General features: G+C 40.9%; 1 protein-coding gene and 1 long non-coding RNA gene across 2 annotated transcripts; one reads left to right on the top strand and one right to left on the bottom strand.

The window, feature by feature from the left end:
• Positions 1 to 5,389: 5,389 nt before the first annotated feature.
• On the top strand, positions 5,390 to 18,661 carry LOC311033802 (hyaluronan-binding protein 2-like; the record flags this gene model as incomplete). The annotated part of the gene is made up of 6 exons (XM_084041462.1): positions 5,390 to 5,458; positions 5,795 to 5,985; positions 6,190 to 6,335; positions 15,395 to 15,535; positions 17,865 to 18,019; positions 18,500 to 18,661. 6 exons carry the CDS (start codon positions 5,390 to 5,392, stop codon positions 18,659 to 18,661), a joined length of 864 nt encoding a protein of 287 aa, XP_083897588.1.
• LOC311034622 lies at positions 9,326 to 12,145 on the bottom strand. The gene is made up of 4 exons (XR_014599607.1): positions 12,067 to 12,145; positions 10,451 to 10,533; positions 10,213 to 10,284; positions 9,326 to 9,522 (listed from the first exon to the last, which is right to left on the bottom strand). It is a non-coding gene; the product is annotated as an uncharacterized lncRNA (long non-coding RNA).
• Positions 18,662 to 20,517: the final 1,856 nt, after the last annotated feature.

Raw genomic sequence — 20,517 nt, 5'->3', positions numbered from 1 at the left:
GTCGGCTTGTGGTCCTCTACTGCTGCCCGTCTTCTGCCCGTTTCTCACTCGGTCTCTGCTCACTGTCCACTCTCCCTGTGCTCTGTCCTTGTGCTGCGTGCCCGGTGCCCTCCTCTCTCGTGTCGCTACAAACATTTTAAACTTGGTCCACAGTCTCTCGTGGGAACCTCCCCTCGGCCTACTCGGCTCCCGATTGGCCGGGACTAGAGCTACCAATGATCCTATATCACACGGCTGCTGTCTATTAGTGTCTGTGAGGGTGCCGTGGCAGAAACAAAAATTAACTCCACACAAAACCATTACAAACTGCAAATGTAGAAAAACAAAATATAGAAAAACAAACCATGCACAAAAATAACACTGCAAAAAATATCAAAACGCATCCAAACATCACAGCAAAATAATAGTCACACAATAAAGAAAATAATAGTTTTCTGCCTACTGACAATAACATTAGTGTGTTTGCTTTAGTGAGCCCACAATAATTTGGCCCCCACTACTTTTTTGTATATGCAAATATACAGTGACAAAAATAGTGTGGGAAATGGGTCTGCCTTTACCCATCCTAACTATTGGAACTAGAAGCAATGGTTCACTTTCTTTCTCAGGGACTCTTTGACACATATAGGCCTAGTAAACTGGAGGCAGGTGCAAACCAGGATACCTTTTGTTTCCAAGATGATCACTCGACCAAAACACGGATCCTTGATTTTACTCTCTCCCAGTGGTGGAAAAGGTACTGAAATATTTTACTTAAGTAAAAGTATCAATACTCCAATGTAGAAATACTCTGTTACATGTAAAAGTCCAGAATTCTAAATTTACTTGAGTAAAAGTACAAAAGTATTGGTATAAAAATGTACTTAAAGTACCAAAAGTAGAATGCAGAATGTCCCATTTCACAAGTTTTCAAATGTATAAAATGTATACAAATATTTTGAAAATAGCAGATCTACAAGCTCACAATGCGTCGCATCACGATGCATTGTGAGCTTGTAGATTGGCTATTTTCAAATGGCCGAAATGTAGGGCTGAAGTGGTTAATGCATGTTTTCTGATAATAATCGAAATCTACAAAGTAACTAGTCACTAAAGTTTTCAAATAATTGTAGTGAAGTAAAAGTATAATATTTGCCTCTGAGATGTAATGGAGTAGAAGTAAAAGTACTGGAAACTGGAAATACTCCAGTAAAGTCAAAATTCCTCAAAAGTGTACTTAAAGGTGTAGTGAAATGAAAAATATGTTTTTCACACTTTTAGAGCATATCCGTGGTCATCATATGGGCATACCTAACAATAGATGCCCCAAAAAATGAAAAAAAAACATTTTTTGTGTATTTTTACATCTAAAGTCCCTAAAAAGCCAATCTTAATTACTTCCTGTAAACGAAAACGTGCTGCGTGATGACATAACGCAGCCTTCATGAACATAAATGAATCTTGATTACATGCACCTGTTTGATTCCCATAGCTGCACGTTCTTCAAACACAGCTGATTTTAATTACAGAGATACTCCGTTTTGAATCTCATTGAAGATGAGTGTATTACTCATTTTAAACTTCATCTGCACACTAAAATATGTATCTGACAACATTATAGGATAGAAATAAGCCAGGTAGTAGCAAACGTGCTTCACTGGCCATCTCTCTCTCACTTGTGAACAAACACTAGCCGTGTTGCGCACGGCTGAAGTGATTGAGATCCAACGTCCCATAGCCTGAAGGGATGGGACCTTCTGATTGGTTTAGAGTCGTTGAGCCGACGTTTCAGGCTGAACCTTCAAGATAAAATGACCGAAAATGTCACTTCAGTGCGTCTTTAAAGGGATATTTCACTTTCAAAAAAACTTTGGGTCATTTTATCGTCTACATAGGCTTATGTGAGCCCCCCAGACCGTTTTTAAGTTGCTTGATTCAGTATTTAGATATTTGATATTAATTTGATCAGACACGCCCCCTTCCTATACAAACCCATTATAACTTTAAAGGTGTAGTGAAATGAAAAATATGTTTTTCACACTTTTAGAGCATATCCGTGGTCATCATATGGGCATACCTAACAATAGATGCCAAAACAAAACATTTTTGTGTATTTTTACATCTAAAGTCCCTAAAAAGACAATCTTAATTACTTCCTGTAAACGAAAACGTGCTGCGTGATGACATAATACAGCCTTCACGAATATAAATGAATCTTGATTACATGCACCTGTTTGATTCCCATAGCTGCACGTTCTTCAAACACAGCTGATTTTAATTACAGAGATACTCCGTTTTGAATCTCATTGAAGATGAGTGTATTACTCATTTTAAACTTCATCTGCACACTAAAATATGTATCTGAAAACATTATAGGTTAGAAATAAGCCAGGTAGTAGCAAACGTGCTTCACTGGCCGTCTCTCTCTCACTTGTAAACAAACACTAGCCGTGTGCCAGCACGGCTGAAGTGATTGAGATCCAACGTCCCATAGCCTGAAGGGATGGGACCTTCTGATTGGTTTAGAGTCGTTGAGCCGACGTTTCGGGCTGAACCTTCAAAATAAAATGACCGAAAATGTCACTTCAGTGCGTCTTTAAACTCCATTTTTAACATGTTAGATTCATCAAAAACACCCGTCCTTGGTTCTGGTTACTCACCCTGCCCTCCTAATACGTGAGGGGGCCGTGTTTTTCCGATTACTTTTTTCATTTTTTTTTATCGTATTTAATTTTTTTCATTTTGCCAAAAAAAATATAAAAAATGAATGAAAAAGGTTATCAAAAAAACACGGGCCCCTCGCGTATTAGGAGGGCAGGGTGATTCACCAGAACCAAGGACAGGTGTTTTTGATGAATCTAACATGTTAAAAAGTTTGAAGTTATAATGGGTTTGTATAGGAAGGGGGCGTCTGATAAAATGAATATCAAATATCTAAATACTGAATCAAGCAACTTAAACACTGTCTGGGGGCTCACAAAAGCCTTAGTAGACGATAAAATTACCCACATTTTTTTTTAAAGTGAAATATCCCTTTAAGGACAGTACTTAAGTAAATGTACTTAGTTACTTTACACCACTGCTCTCTCCATCCATCTACTTCTTCCTATCCTCAGCATCAGAGCCTACCATCGTTCCAGAGCTGACCTGCTTCAATTGCGAGGGCGTAAACTATCGGGGGACGGTTGCCAAGACGATCTCTGGCAAAACCTGCCAGAGATGGTCAGCCCAGACACCTCACCCACACGAACGCACACCCGAAAACCATCCACGGAAGTAAGAACGCCCACACAATATCTAGCCATCTATCAGTCTGTCTTTATATCTATCTACGTACTACCTATGTAACTACCTTCATATGTTTTGTCAGTGGCCTGGTGAACAACTACTGCCGTAATCCAGACAATGAGAAGATGCCATGGTGCTATACTACTGACTCACAGACACGCTGGGAGTACTGCGAGGTCCCCAGATGTGATGGTGTTCCTGAGCCAGGTAGCTTTGACCACTTAAGATCACAACAATGATTTTATTTATAATTTTTTGGACATTTCTCCTGAGGACGAATAACGAACCCTCATCTCTCCGTGACTCACTATACTGTTTGCAGAGAAACTGAATAATGTCGATGTTCCCACACTTACAGTTTACTGTTACGTTACCTAGCACCAGTGGCGCCATGGCACTAGGGCATTAGGGTGTCCATAGCTGAATGGTCAGTGAGCCTCCGGAGGTCGGAGTCCCGTAGGGCTTGGTACGATTCCAGCTCTCAGCAATGTGTCAAAGTGTCCCTGAGCAAGACACTTAACCACTAACTGCTCCCCCCCCCCCCGCACTCCTCTGTGGGTATATATGGCAGCATACTTGATTCAGCACATTCAAATAATATGGAAACTACTTTTCCTGGGGAACTTGTCCATTGTTGGTCCTGACTATTAGGCCAACTCAAAATATTATTATAGGGCCCGAGCACTGCACCAGTGCGAAGCCCTATTGAAATTGCAATGTTTCTTTTTATTTGTAGGCACAAATGAATCGCGTTTTTGAGGGTCTAAACGTACTCAAAAGTCAACTTTAAGCACACATTACACCAGAAGAAAAAATACGTATTTTAATGGTCTAAAGAGAGGCGTGGCCTAATGGCTCAATAGCGCCCCCTACATAATTTCAACGTTGAAGCCCCACAATACGGTTTCACCTACATGTATGAAAATTGGCACACACGTGTATTATGTCCTGACTTACAAAAAAGTCTCTTGGCACCATGACCTAAACCAAACAGGAAGTTAGCCATTTTGAATTTATTTTGGCGTTTTAGTGCAATTTATGCCATTGGTTCGGTTGAGCGTCCTTGTCCTTCATTGGAGTCACTTAAGCCCCACCCCCTATTCTGATTGGTCTTTTTTCATCAATCTGGGAACCCATCGCCAAATGAAAAGGAAAAACAGCGCCCTCTGCTGTTTTTGACTCTCACTTGGCTCTGGGAGGAAGTCGACATAGCACACGTACGCAAGGAAACCGGGGTTTTGGTCTGCCTTCAGCCTTTCACTTACGTTGGCGCGACTATGTTTTCATTCCCACTAACAATATTTCTACACTGAACACTAACACCACTTCTCCCAGAGAATATGGATCGTTTTGGTTATAAGCCCACTTGTTTCTATGATGAAAGAGCAAGTTAAAATGTGAATATCTTTCCATGTTTTTTTCTAGTGGGGAAGGATCGGTACACACGCAAATCCCGCCCACTACATTTGATTGGGTAAAGCGCTGCCTGCTTCCTGATCTGAAGTGTTACTTCACTCCGGCCCCTCTGATTGGTCGATATTTGATAGTCTTTTTTGCTATAACTTTTGAACAGTTTGTCGTACAGAGTCATGAGTCGCCTCACTGCACTCGGTTGACAATTTAGAGGTACTTAGCTCTGCTCCCTGTTCTGATTGGTCGATATTTGCCCCTAACGTGGACAGAGGGACGAGGGCCCGGTCATCGCTGCTTACAGTTTTATTTTTTTCTATGATGTGCATGGTTCAATCCTTGGTAGTATTATTTTCTTTAATTGGGGACCTAATTAATCGTCTTCAGTGTATTTCTTATCATTGTTACACTGATGATACACAGCTGCACTGAGTCAGTGGACATGTTGAAGAAGCTGGCAAAAACTCACTTCTTCCATAAGAAACTTGCTGTATGTTTGTTTGGCCTGCTGTATAGTTTTTATGTAATTTTGTGTTTGACTTTGACTTTGACTATTCATGTCATGGTTTTGTTCATTGCACAGCACTTTCTGACTCTTGTTTTGAAAGTCACTTAATAAAGTGTATTAATGTAAAGGACAACTTTCGCCATTTTCAACCTATCGTCATACTCTATAATGGTCCTCACTAATGCTCATTATTATATGGTAATAATGACCATGTTTGTCTACTCGGCCTGTGTCTCAGAGGAGGGCTGTGGACAGTTCAGAAACCCGCCTACAGTGACTTCATTGATGGGGAATTGAAGCTAATAGAAACTGGCTTTCTATTCCTGGAAAGTTAGCAAGCTATAATTGAAGCCATTGTTCTCGCATTAATAACATCATTAAATAAAAAAAACATTAAATCTTGTTGATTTCAAATGACCAACCTACCGATGATGTCACTGATGGGTGAGACACAGAGTGAGTAGATTTTTTTTTTTACCATATTATCATGAGCATTATAGAGGACCAATTATATGAAGATATAGGTTGAAAATAACTGAAGTTGTCCTTTAACACACACAACCTTCTTTCCAAGGCCCTCATGCATTGCCTAAAGTACTCCCAGTCCAGTTCTCAGAGTGCGGCAGGCCATACCTTAGCTTAACGTTAAGGATCAGTGCAGGCCAGCTGTCTAAACTTGGAGATCATCCATGGCAGGCGTCCCTGCAGCGCAGAACCACTGGCTCATCTGAGCCGTTCGCACACGCCTGTGGAGGAGTCCTCATTGCATCCTGTTGGGTTCTCACTGCTGCTCACTGCATGTAAGCTGCACTAAAGGCTATTTTATGGTTTCATGCAATGGGTACGCTCTCTCCCACAAATGCAATCAGTAACAGTGACCTGTTTAGCTGCATGATCATATTTCTAAAGTCTCAATTCTAAAGTATATTCATATAATATGTTCACTTCAGAGATCCTATTACAGTTCTTATCTCATGGATATGACTGACTGTTTGTTTCTCCAGAGAAGATTATATGGACATGCAGGTGGTCTTGGGGACAGTGGACATTACGAGACATGGAGAGCATGTCCAGGTCATCTCCGTGGGGAGAGCCATCGTTCACAAGGATTACAGGACAACAATCTCCAACACTGCTCATAATGATGTTGGTGAGGCCATGCGTTTACATAACTGTCAAGCCAGTTAACATTTTGAACAAACGTACCTCTTGGAGGCGTTATAAAGAGTCCAGAGCACATGGGATGTGATAAGTGATCAAGACAGGAACGAGCAAATAAACATAGCACAAAAGGTTTGATATATTGTATTAAAGAAATCCTATATTTTGCTATAACTTTTGACCTGCTTGTCGTTGCCACTTGTAAGTGGCCTCATTGGACTCGGATTCGATTCCTTGTCCTTCATTGATGTTACTTAGCTCCGCCCCTCTTCTGATTGGTCGTTATTTGATAGTATTTTTTTCACTTGATTTGGTTGAGAGTCCTTGAGTTACTTAACCCCCCGCCCCCTATTCTGATTGGTCGATGTTCCATAGTTTCTATCCTTTGCCATAACTTTTGAACAGTTTCTCGTTCAGAGTCATGAGTCACCCCACTGGACTCGGTTGAAAACCCTTGTCCTTCATTAGAGTTACTTAGCTCTGCTCCCTGTTCTGATTGGTCGATATTTGTGGACAGAGGTGCGAGGGCCCGGTCATCGCTGCTTGCAGCTTTAATTAGGGTCCGAGCAGTGCAACAGTGCTAAGCCTTATTTTTTATTTTTTTTAAATGAATCGCGTTTTTAAGGGTGTAAACGTGCTCAAAAAGTTGCACAGCTTTGCACACACATCACAAGTGGTGAAAATTACGTAATTCATCTGTCTCAAAAAGGTGCGTGGCCTAATGGCTCAATAGCACCCCCTACAAAATTTCAGCGTTGAACCCCCACAATACGGTTTCACCTACATTCATATAAATTGGTACACACCTGTATCATGTCCCGAATTATAAAAATGTCTCTTGGAGCCATGACCTAAACCCTACAAGAAGTGAGCCAATTTGAATTTATTGTGGTGTTTAGTGCATTTTATGCCATTTTCACAGTTCGAACTTTAACAAACTCCTCCTAGGAGAATAGATCCACCTCAAACTCACTGTGTGTACACAAAAGACAATGAAACGATGAAAAGTTTTCAAAAGCGTGAGTTTTCATGAAACGGCATGACCGTGGCGAAGCATCAGACTTCCATGTTTCACTGCCAAACATAATTTTTTACTTTTTTTTTTAACCTATTTTTTTTAACCTACTTTTTTTTGCGAGGGGGGGGGGGGGGGGGCTGTTGAAACTTGCATGAGTGCATATTGTGTGATATGAAATTTTAAGTTTACCATAATAAACTATTATCATTGTTTAGTGTTATGACTATGACATGTCATGTCTATTTTAGACTGCTTTTGTGCCAGACGAATGGATGGTACTCAGCAAGTGTAACTTGTAAAAGGGTCGGGGGCGGGGTTGGTTGGTTGGTTGGTTTTAACTTAAGAGCAGATCTACAAGCTTACTTTCGATCTTGTACATCTGTTATTTCTGGCAGCCGAGACGCGTCCCTGTATGTCCCGGGGTATAACGCTACCAAAGCCCCCGTCGCCCCCTGCCCCTCACACTCACTTCCCACTCAGACCCCTCCCCATCCTGCACCAAAGATAAAACATTATTGAACTTCATTAAGTCTGGAAGCAGTTACGTTATAACACGCGTCTTCTCAGAGGATGTTTAGACCTGTGGAGTAATATCAGAGCTGCACACGCACCCGCGCATGCATTGCAAAAACATCCATTCGCATTTTTCGCTGATTTTAGAAAAGAGTAGGCCATTTTAATTAGGGCTTAAAATGGCCCGCACTTTCCTGATTTCCCCCCCTTTATAAAACCCCCCCGGACAGACCGGACAGCCCCCCAAAAGAGGACATGTCCGGGTAAAAGAGGACGTATGGTCATCCTAATTTTAATGAATCACGCAGTGGATATATTTTCAACAAATGCCTGCTGCTTCGATGCAATAAGTGTGTTGCATTTAACCACATCCAAACTCCTGCTGATATTTGCATTGCATTGTAAACAGCTGTTCCTCAACATTATACCCACTTAGAGTATCTAACTTGCGGTCACAGACGCAATACTTTTCAGTTGTGTGTGGTACTTTTAGAAGGATCATGCAGCAACAGAAAGATCTATCTACCATCCCAGCCAGGACTGTTGATAGCAGCAGATAGAGCATGGATCACAGACGATATATTATAACTCTATGATCACAGACAGAGCCAGCTAGCTTTGATAGCCATTAGCCAGAATCAGTGTTGCCAGATTTTGCGAAAGAAACAAGCAAAGTATATCAAAATAAGCCCAAAATAAGTAACTAGGGCAGGTCAGTCAAACTTTATTGTCTAATGTTGTTTTAGAGCAGCGGTTTTCATGCCAAGGACCCCTAATATTTACAAGCTACTTTACAGAAAAACAAGCCCAAAGTCGGTTATAATAAGCAACGCTGGCCTGAATGGCTCAGCCCACACGGAAAGGAAATATATAAACATACATTTTTTAAATATATGTCACATATATGTTCATCATATATGTGACATATTCGAAATTGGCCGCCTACATATATGTATATTACATATATGTACATATATGCACATATATGTCTATATATGTTTAGAACATATATGTAGGCGGCCAATTTCGAATATGTCACATATATGTATATTACATATATGTACATATATCACATATATGTCTATATATGTTTAGAACATATATGTAGGCGGCCAATTTCGAATATGTCACATATATGTATTCAACATATATGTTAAATATGCACATATATGTATTTAATATATATGTTAAATATATGTCATATATGTTTATTTACACATATGTTCAGGAATACATGCATATACCTACCTACATAAATAAATAAAAAACAAATCTAAAAGTCATTAACATTCATTTATTCAGAAAAACAAAACAAATTATATATATATTGACGCCTCTACCACATCCTTCCTATCATAGGCATGTTTTTAATATTTGTTTCAGTATAAAACAAACAAAATAGCTGATCAACAACCTCACAATTAACATTGGAGCACAGCTTTCTTTCCCATCATGGGCATATTTTCAATATTTGAGTTTCAATATAAAACAAACAAAATAGCTAATCTACAAGCTCACAAAACATTGGAGCACAGCTTTCTTCACTTAGTCTGCCTTTGGCGATAACGGAGCTCTGTCAGCTTGGAATTGATGGCTGTACCCAGCTGGCCTTTGGTTGCATGTGGCCACTTCTTCTGTGTTGCCTCTACAGAGAAGAGAAAGGGAGATAATGAGCTAGAAGACAGGACCAAATACTCAGTCTACTATAGACTCCAAGCATTCCACTCCATGGCAAGAGGAACAATTTGATTAGTGATTTTAGTCACGATCTTTTCTTAATATTAGAATTATATAGAACTTTCTGAAAAATCAGTGCATGTATTGAGTCTGTCCAAGTTCACAATTATTAGTGACAACTTGTCAAACGATGTCATGGTATGTTTGACATCACATGAACTTCACTTGTACGAACAGCACAGGTTGTTTACCAGAAAGAGCAATAAGATATGCTTCGCAATCAAGCAAATAAATTAAAGGCATGAATGAAAATGAATTAAAGGCATGGTCTGGTCATTGCATGAGTATGGGTGAAGGAGGGATGAAGATGCCGGTGTTTTAACAGTGTTATAACACAGAGGACCACCACAGTGGAAGCAGACTAGGCCAGATCTATTAGAATCCTGTGATCAGGAAGTGAGCAATTGGAAAGTTAGTGTATGATCACCCGACAGTAGGTGCCAAGCCGTGCAAGATACCAATGGTGTGGATGCTTACCTGATGCCGTCTCCACTGATAGCTAATAAATAGTGAAACAGGGATGTTAAAGAAGCCAACTTAAGGCATCAGCTATTACTATTACCCATTTTCCTTTCTCAATTCTTTTGTTTTTGCTCACCAATTATGGCTGTCTTTTTCTCAGCGTCCAGGGCTTCCAGCTGATCCCCTTCACCTCGCTTTGGCTTGCCACCTTAAGAAATATTTCATGACTATTATTTTAGAGGAGAAGAATGTCAAAAAAAAAGAAAAAAAGTATCAAACGAAAGTACACGGTATCCCAAAATGAAATAAAAAATAAAGACATCATCAGACTAATGCAAGTAAAGACATCATGTAGCAGCAGATATTCTTTTCACCTGAAAATCGTCTTCGCACTTCTTCTTGTCGTGTCCAGTCTTTGCACTGGTGCTCACTGCCAGCCAGGTGTTTCTTTCAGCAACTGTGATAGTAGAAATATTTTAAAACATTATTTGTGTGTCAGTAATTTAAAAAGTAATGTTAACTCATCAGATTGCTCATAATTCTGATGAACTTGGCAAAGTGTTTCACAATGCAGAACTGATTAATGAACTCATGTTATACAAATCAGTGGTTCTCAAACATGTTCATGTCAAGGACCCCTAGTATGTACTTGGCTATGCAGACTCAAGATTTGAGTTACAAAAGTGTTTCAAAAATATTCCACACATATTGTTTACAGTGTTCTTTAGTTTTTTAATAGCTGGTAGATCTGCTATTTTCAAATAGGCACTTTATATAGGGTTTAAGTGGTTAAACTGATTTTGATGCTATATAACCTCATTTAACAGGGGACCACCTAGAAACCCCCCAATGACCCCTGGGGGTCCCTGGTGCTGCACTTTGAGAACCATTACCTGCTTTTGTTAGCTACTGTCTGTAAAACAAACTAAGTTAAAAGAAACAGATTACCAAAGCTGTCTGCACATTAAAATTCTCAGTGTAAATAACTACCATTGGTACTATTCGTACTCTCTTTCTCTTAATTAAATGATTTTGCTTTGTACTGTAGGTTCAAAACAAAATTCATAGATATAATAATAATAATAATAATAATAATAATAATAATTAATTACAGTCAAAACAAACGAGGCCAACATTAGCTCTCACTGAGGTGGACTGATTTATACCTGATTTATACTGATTTATTTATATTATGAGGTGGACTAATAAACAGTCATCATGCACATGGAAATGAATATGCTAATGCCATGTCTAAGACTGTGTTACACACCCCAAAAACCTTATCTCAAGCTCACAATGCGTCGCTGTGAGCTTGTAGATCAGTGATTTTTGGGAGTGCAACACAGTCTTACGACAAAACATAATGTAAGATTAACCTGAGCGAATCACTGTATCATGACAGTCATGACGAAACTTCAACCTGGTGTTTGCACTTTATCCATTTACGGCCCTACATCTACATACACGTTCTGATTTCAAATATATAGTGCTTAACTCCTGGCCACGGATGTTACAATTCACTTCGGGTGGGTGTAAGTACCCGTATTATTCCGGATGGTTCAATAAAAAGCATTTTAATCCGATCGGTGGCCATTGTGTCATAGAGTTATAATGTATCAGAGTGCAGTACACCTCCCAACCAATAGGGTCGCGTAGTTGAAAGCATGAGGAAATACGGAACAAATGGCCACCGATCGAATTAAAATGCTTTTTATTGAACAATACAGACAATACAGGTATTTCCCGAGTGCCCTAGTAGACTTGTAACATCCGTGGCCATGGAGTAAGCACTTTATATTTAAAATCTGAACATGTATGTGGATGTACAGGTTGTAAATAGAGAAAGTACAAAAAACAGGTTGCAGTTCAGCCATGACGCTCATGACGGACGAGCGTCGTGTGATCCATGGCTAATACGCTAATATAATTGCACTTTTACGATACTAACAAGTTGGATAACATAATTACATAAACTAATTAAAGAACTTACCTGCTATCTAGTAGAGTAGAAGCACGGAAGCACCCGATTTGTTTGTAAATAAATGTTCGCCGACAGACGTTAGATCCACATGACAATTCAAAACGAATAGGCTCCGCCCAGAGCTGCGTGACGTATTTCTGTGAGAGTAGTTCTCAACCTGTGGGTCGGGAACCACAGGGGGGTCCCCATATGATTTTTGGGAGTTTCCCAGATGACAGTGAAGTAAAATTTAAGTAAACTTTTTAATACCTAAAAAAGAAATAAAAGAAAGCAAAGAAAAAGACTATTACTGCATCAAAAGTAATCAACAAACTATACAAAAAAACTGGTCAAACATTGGCCAAATTGCCAAAAATATAAGAAAGAGGCAAAAATAACCCATCAAGCCGTTGTTGTGAGCTTGTAGATCGGCTATTTTCACAATATTGATCTGTGGAACAGAGTCAAACTAAATGCATCAACTCCTACATTCCAAATGCATATTAGGGTTGGGGGTGCCCAGTTCAAATATGATTATTTTGGGGGATCTTGGCATGAAAAGGTTGAGAACCACTGCTGTAAGTAACAGGATAGATGGGCACGGCATGGGATATCTGCACACCTCAATGTAAATTGGCTATTTTGTCCAAAATGTAAAAAAAAAAAAAGGAAAATATTTTTAAGTAAAATAAAGTATACATGATTAGAACATTCTTAAACATTCGACAATTAGGGTCTAATATTTCCATAATTGCTACAAAATTGCTACAAAACCTGTATAGCAGTTGGGGCATAAACAAGAAGTTGAAGGATACAACTACTAATGATAATAATAACTGATAATGATGATTATGTTCACATCATGTAAAACATTTTAAATTGTTGTGCCTCTAGAAGGCAATGGAAAACAGAAAGGTCTTTAGTTGTGTTTTAAAATAAATAAGAGTGGCAGCAGACCTAATTAAACAATATTGTCTTTATGTTATATCTTCCACAATCCACAAACCACAATCTACATTGAATGGAAATACATAATGCATACATTTTCTTATATAACTTTGGACTGATATGCACATATTATACCTTGCAAATAAAAAAGGGAGATATGCTATATATATAGGCATTATGTATGACATATATGCAAAAAGTCAAATACATATTAGCTATATATGTAGGCATATATGTAGGCATTTATGACATATATGCAAATATATGAACCTGATTGTGGCATATATGTGAACATATATGAGCTACATATGAGACATATATTCCCCATATATCAACATATATGCACATATATGAACCTGATTGTGGCATATATGTGAACATATATGAGCTATATATGAGACATATATTCCCTATATATCAACATATATGCACATATATGAACCTGAATATGACATATATGCAGCATATATTCTGCATATACCTGCCATATATTGGCATATATGTTCATATATTTCCTTTCCGTGTGGGAGTGCAGCCACTCCCTCTCCTCCTCCGAATAATTTAGCCTGCTAATTAAATATTCTTGATTGTGCTTCTACTAAAATAGGCTATTCACTCTTTCACTGCCAGATTAAATACATAAATGAATCACCCACTGCCGATTTTAGATTTAAGTTTTCAACTAGTCACAGAATATTTATATCCAGTACGATCGATCCCCTGACGGTTGCTAAAAACGGAGAGTTAAAAAAAAAAAGTCAGCGCAACCCCACGGTCGCTTGTTACAGGCCGTTGAATATAGATCGTCTCGTAAAAAATAAAGTGAGAAAAAAAGATACAGCCCTTTCCCCAAATACGCTAAGCAGGAATTCAATGGTGGTGGAGATCTTTCGATCATGTGATCTCCTGGATCTGTGTGACTTGAAGATGAAAATGGTCACTTGTGTGTTAGAGAACAGCGCCATCTGGTGGATAACCACTGAAAACAAAAAAGTCGTAAAAGTCGTCTTTGGCAGTGTGAGCCTTTGGAAAAAAAGTCGTAAAAGTCATCCTTAGCAGTGAAAGAGTTAACTAAGAAAACAGAAAATGATTAACGTTATTTTTAACAATTATTTTATTCAGTATAGTTTTTTTCTTCGGTAAACGGTGATTACCACTGTTAACACATTGTGAGTCAGAAGTTTATTAAAATAGGGTACATCTAGTGCCAGCATATCTTCCATCCACTTACGTTGATATGTTTCCTGTTGTAGAAGCTCCGACGCGGAAGTGCATGTAAACAAAGCGTGCGTGCGAGACGGCGGAGGGTCCCGACTAACGCCTGGAACAATAATATTTCTAACGCGATCCTCCATTGCAGAGTGATCGCCGATCGAAAGCGGCTCACTTCCACCACGTTAAAAAGAAATGGAGATATTAAGCTTTTAGTCAAGGAGTTAACATTGGAGCGGCCGACCGGAAGCATTTTTGACATGGATCCACATCCGGCCTCTCCTTCTCAGAGACTCCTTGGATGATCCCAAAGTTTCGTTAGAGTGCCCCACGTGGGAAAAATATATTTGTGCCGTTTATGGCACATAACGCACAGTTTCTCAAAAACGGTCCAGACCATTTATTTGAGGGTGGTGTCATTGGAATCAGACCAGAGTCCTTGTCTGTGTAACTTGGCTCGACCCCCTTTTCTGATTGGTCGATATTTGTAAATTCCCAAATTCCACTTGTGAGTGCCCTCATTTTGGACTCGGTTTAGAGTTCTTGTTCTTCATTAGTGTTAATTAGCCCCGCCCCATTTTCTGATTGGTCAATAGTTCCTATCTTTTGCCATAGCATTTGACGTGATGTGCTCAGTAGTAAGTCGGAATAATTTCAGTGGTGGTTGCCCTCCGCCAGGGCTGCGCCTAAGTTGTCACCTATCGTGATTGTGATATTCATGGACAGGATCTCGTGGCGATCTCGTGGTGGAGAGGGTATGTGGTTCGGTGAGCTAAGGGTTGCTTCACTGCTTTTTGCGGATGGTATGGTCCTGAGGGCACCATCGGTTCGAGAGCTTCAACTCTCTATCAAGGAATTGTGATGAAAAACTATAGCCTAATTAGAATACTAGGATCGGTCCATGTTGTTTAGATGAAGGTAAACCTTTTTCTTCTTGACAGCATTTTTAACAAGAGTTTGAAATCTGCCTTTATAAGAAGAAACATGCAGGGTTAATATCTACAATCCCTAAAAACTCTTAAAAATGTGCATGGTCTTCTTTCTCTCAAGTGCAATATATTGCATATAGCATTTCTTGGCCCCAATATTGCTGCTTGCAGCTATATTTATTATTATTTTATTATTATAATTTTCATTTTATAAATAATGACATGTAAGTCAGAGATGCTGATGTACCATTCCATTCATTGTGTCCCAGCATTACTGCAGCTGAAAGTCACCGACAGCCCCTTCTGTGCCAAGGAAACCCGCTATGTTAAAACTGCCTGTCTGCCAAACCAGCTCTTCCCAGTTGGAATGGTGTGTAAGACCTCTGGATGGGGCCTCACTGAACATTCATGTACGTATCCAACTACTCATTACACTACCACCAATCACACCTTAAATACAAGCTACAAATCGTTGGATAGGCAATATAACTTTCTATCTAATAATAGCAGGTAGAGTATGTCAAGCAGTTTGTCTTAGGAGCTCATACATTTATTCCACTGTAACATTCAATGTTCAATATTCAACAGGCTTCCTTCTTCTTCTTCTTCTTCTTCTACTCTGCTCTCCCTACCCCCGAATCCTTTGCTCTTCTATCCCCTGATACTGCCACTGATCTTCTTTTCTCTACTCTATCCTCTTCCCTGGACCATCTCTGTCCCCTCACCACCAGGCCTGCACGCCAAACTCCACCTGCACCCTGGTTGTCGGACTCAGTGCGTACTGAGAGACGGAGCCTAAGAGCAGCTGAGCGTAAATGGAGAAATGGCAACCTCCCGGAGGACCTTCTTACCTTCCAATCCTTCCTTTCTACCTTTTCCTCCTCTCTATCAGCTGCTAAAGCTGCTTTCTTCTGCACTAAAATTCAGGCTTCTGCTTCCAACCCTAAAAAACTCTTTGAAACTTTCTCCTCTCTCCTGCAACCACCTCCCCCTCCTCCCTCCTCGTCCCTCGTCCCTGACGATTTCGCCAACTTCTTTGACAAGAAGGTGAACGAACAACCTCCTGGACTCCAACCAGTCTGGGTTCAAAGTGGGTCACTCGACAGAGACTGCCCTCCTGGCAGTGGCGGAGTCGCTCCATGCCGCTAGAGCGAACTCTCTCTCCTCTGTCCTGATACTCCTGGACCTGTCTGCAGCGTTCGACACAGTGAACCATCAGATCCTCCTCTCCACCCTCGAGGGGATGGGTGTCTCAGGCTCTGCACTCTCCCTGTTTGCATCCTACCTGACGGGTCGCTCCTACCAGGTGATGCTGGGAGGGTCTGTGTCAGAACCACACAGGCTCACAACTGGGGTTCCCCAAGGCTCGGTTCTGGGTCCTCTTCTCTTCTCTCTCTACACTACATCTCTTGGTGCTGTCATCCGCTCCCATAGCTTTTCCTACCACTGCTATGCCGATGACACCCAGCTGATCCTCTCATTCCCCCCCTCTGACACACAAGTGGAGGCACGCATTGCTGCTTGTCTGGCTGACATCTCGGAGTGGATGTCGACGAACCACCTGAAGCTCAACCTGGACAAGACCGAGCTGATGTTCATCCCAGGGAAGGGCTGTCCTCACCGAGACATGGCCATCACCATTGAGAACGCTGTGGTGACGTCAACTCGGACTGCGAAGAATCTGGGTGTGACCCTGGACGATCAACTGTCGTTCTCGGCTAACATCGCATCAGTGACACGGTCCTGCAGATTCCTCCTCTACAACATCAGGAGAATTCGCCCCTTCCTCACGGAGAAGGCAGCCCAGGTGCTCATCCAGGCTCTGGTCATCTCCCGCCTGGACTACTGCAACTCCCTCCTGGCTGGTGCTCCGGCATCTGCCATCAGACCTCTGGAGCTTGTTCAGAAAGCTGCGGCTCGTCTGGTGTTCAACCGCCCCAAGTTCTCTCACACAACTATCCTTCTCCGTTCTCTGCACTGGCTCCCCGTAGCGGCTCGCATTCAGTTTAAAACCCTGGTGCTAGCCTATAGGGCAGTGAAAGGAACAGCTCCTTCTTACCTCCGGGTTTTGGTCAATGCCCACACCCCTGCCCGACCACTCCGGTCTGCCACCTCGGGGCGACTGACTCCCTCGCCACTCAACGGTCCTTCTGGTCGATCGACACGGTCACAACTTTTTTCTGTTCTGGCCCCACAGTGGTGGAATGAACTTCCCACTGATGTCAGGACAGCAGAGTCACTGCCCATCTTTCGCCGCAGGCTGAAAACCCACCTCTTCAGGAAACACTACCCTTCCTCTTTGCCTGGCCTACTTGTTGTTAACTAGTTGTAGGAACTATTGTTGTATTGTTGTATTGGATCTATTAGCTCGTGCTCATTTGATTTGGCTATTTTATCTCATGTGTTTATGAAAGTAGATAGCTGATATATTAATTACACTTTTACCTTAGCGCTAGGTATACTCTTGGTTGCTTGTTTTTACAGGAAATGCACTTAAGACCTCTGGTGATTAGTAGTTTCGTTCCCTACCTATGTTGAATGCACTTATTGTAAGTCGCTTTGGATAAAAGCGTCTGCTAAATGACTGTAATGTAATGTAATGTAATGTACTTCTTCTGTTTTCTGTTTCTGTCTGCTTCTGTTCACTTCGTCTACTCGGTCACTCCAGCCACCTACATGTCCTCTCTCACCACATTCACAAACCTCCTCTTTGGAATTCATTGTGTTCTTGGCCCTCAGTGCACCAGCCAGCCAAGCTGTCATATGCCTGCATTCCCTTGATGTCTAAGGAGCAATGTGTGGAGACGTTTGTAAGCCGACAACTGGACAGAGGCCTACTGGACGACACCATGATCTGTGCGGGAGACGTGTTGAAAAGAGTCGACACCTGCCAGGTTTGTGTGTGTGTGTGTGTGTGTGTGTGTGTGTGTGTGTGTGTGTGTGTGTGTGTGTGTGTGTGTGTGTGTGTGTGTGTGTGTGTGTGTGCGTGCGTGCGTGCGTGCGTGCGTGCGTGCGTGCGTGTGTGCACGCGCATGTGTGTGGGCACTTCTGCACTCCAGGAATGTGGAAGTGCCGTTCTCAAACCCAAGACGTACTGTAATAGGGTGACGGATCCACCAAAAAACTGTTAAAACGACAGAGGCGTAAATCAGATAACTGTGTTCACATGATCACTTCAATTATCATGTTGGGATCATTTGGAAACCCCTCAAAGAACCATGAGGGTCCCTGGACCCAAATTTGTGTTTGACCAGAAAGAGCCTTAATTAGTGTCATTGGTAACACCTATGAAGGAAGTAAGGAAGAGGCCCAATGTCTTTCCAATATGGCTGCTGTGCATAGAGCCTATCCATACTGGTTCTTTGTCCTTACAGGGTGATTCAGGCGGACCCCTGATTTGCACAAAAGACGGAGTTCACTACATCGCAGGCGTGGTGAGCTGGGGGAAGGCGGAATGTGGTGGTGATCGGATCCTTCCTGGTATCTATGCCGATGTCCACAGATATGTGGACTGGATTAATCAAACAATCTCTTAGAAAACCATTGCGTGGGTGTGAACATAAGTATGTTGTAAGACAAGTTAAAGGTTCACTTCACGCAGCAATGACACAATGTGCAAGGGTTAATCAATGGGGAGCAGGTCATTATTGAGAAACAGTGTTGGGCAAGTTACTTTTAAAAAGTAGTAAAAACTAGTTATAGTTACTGCTCCAAAAACGTAACTAGTTACTTTACTTGTTACTAAATTATGAAAGTAACTAGTAACTAGTTACTTTACTTTTTTTTTTAAAGAAGAAAAAAAATATAAAATAAAATACAAAATATATATATTATTTCCAAATTATTTTAATAGGCTATACATAACAACGTTTATTTGTTTCTTCTTCTTTAGAAATATTTTCTTTCACATCAGGATGTAATGATAATTAGACTCAGAGCAACAGAGCAATAACCCACCTATCTCCCACACTCCCTCCCCAGTCAGAGTTATCTGTTTGAATGAATTTGATGCATATAGATGTGAGTGGACTTAATTTAACTGACATGAAAATAAAAAAAACTCTCTCACACTTATGCCAGTGTACACACACAAACACACACAAAGAGTTTGTGTTACTCTGTGACACATTGAGAGAAAAGACCATTGTAGCAGTTGTCATTATGAAATGTAGTGGAACAATTAAAAGTCTTTCTGCATTGTAGTGGCCCTTCTGCTTTCACTGCTATGTTGCTGACTAGTTCTCTGAAGGCAACAAACTCAACCATTGCGATAGGAAGCATGTCCTCCTCAACAACACACCAGCCAATCAATCTGTTTAGTTGAGTCTGGGTAATCTCTCAAGAACAGATCCATCGCTGCACTTGAATCTGTCGGTAACCGTGTTGACAACCCGTGCGCATTGGCTACAAGTGGGCGTGCCATCAGATCAGGAAGCAGGCCGCACTTTACCCAATCAAATGTAGTGGGCGGGATTTACGTGTGTGCCGTTCATTGCCCACTAGAAACAAACCGAAACTCATTTAACAATAGCGTCCTCGAAGCCGGCAAAACCACGGAAAGTTAGTAACATTTTAAATTGCTCTTTCATCATAGAAACAAGTCGGCTTATAACCAAAACGATCCATGTTCTTTGGGAGAAGTGGTGTTATTGTTCCGTGGAGAAATATTGTTAGAGGGAATGAAAACATAGTCGCACCACCGGAAGTGAAAGCCCCAAAACACTGCGCACAGGTCGTCCGTTCAGCTCCGCCCAGAGCCAAGTGAATGAGTGAAAAAACAGCAGAGGGCGCTGTTTTTTTTTGTGTCAGTTTTGATGCTAAAATCATCATCAATCTTGGAATGGTTTGCATCATTTTAATCACAAGGACGACGCACCTTTAAAATGGTATATAGATTGACTATGTAGGTGACACACACGCTAGTGTAAATGTGTTTGTTTGCAAACAAAAACGCTTGTTTCGCCGCTTGTGCATTCCTCAACACACACACACACACACACACACACACACACACACACACACACACACACACACACACACACACACACACACACACACACACGTACTAGTGTTGCCATGTATACGAATTGTAAGCGACCTCGTTTTCTGTAAAGTTGCTTGTAAATACTGGTAAAAGTACCAATACTGCAATATAAAAATACTCTGTTACAAGTAAAAGTCCAGAATTCTAAATGTACTTGAGTAAAAGTACACAAGTATTGTCATCAAAATGTACTGAAAGTACCAAAAGTAAAATTACTAAATATTTGAAAATAGCAGATCTACAAGCTCACAACGCGACCACTTGAGCCCAATTACATCAGCTATTTTCAAAAAAAATCTTGAAAGCAAGGCCAAATAAGCAGTGGTGGTAAAGTACTCAAATTCTCTA

The sequence above is a fragment of the Gymnoscopelus microlampas genome (assembly GCF_963454915.1).
Source record: "Gymnoscopelus microlampas genome assembly, chromosome: 2".
NCBI lineage: Eukaryota > Metazoa > Chordata > Actinopteri > Myctophiformes > Myctophidae > Gymnoscopelus > Gymnoscopelus microlampas.
Note: the sequence above shows the minus strand (reverse complement) of the source record. Positions and strands in the feature narration are given on the sequence as shown.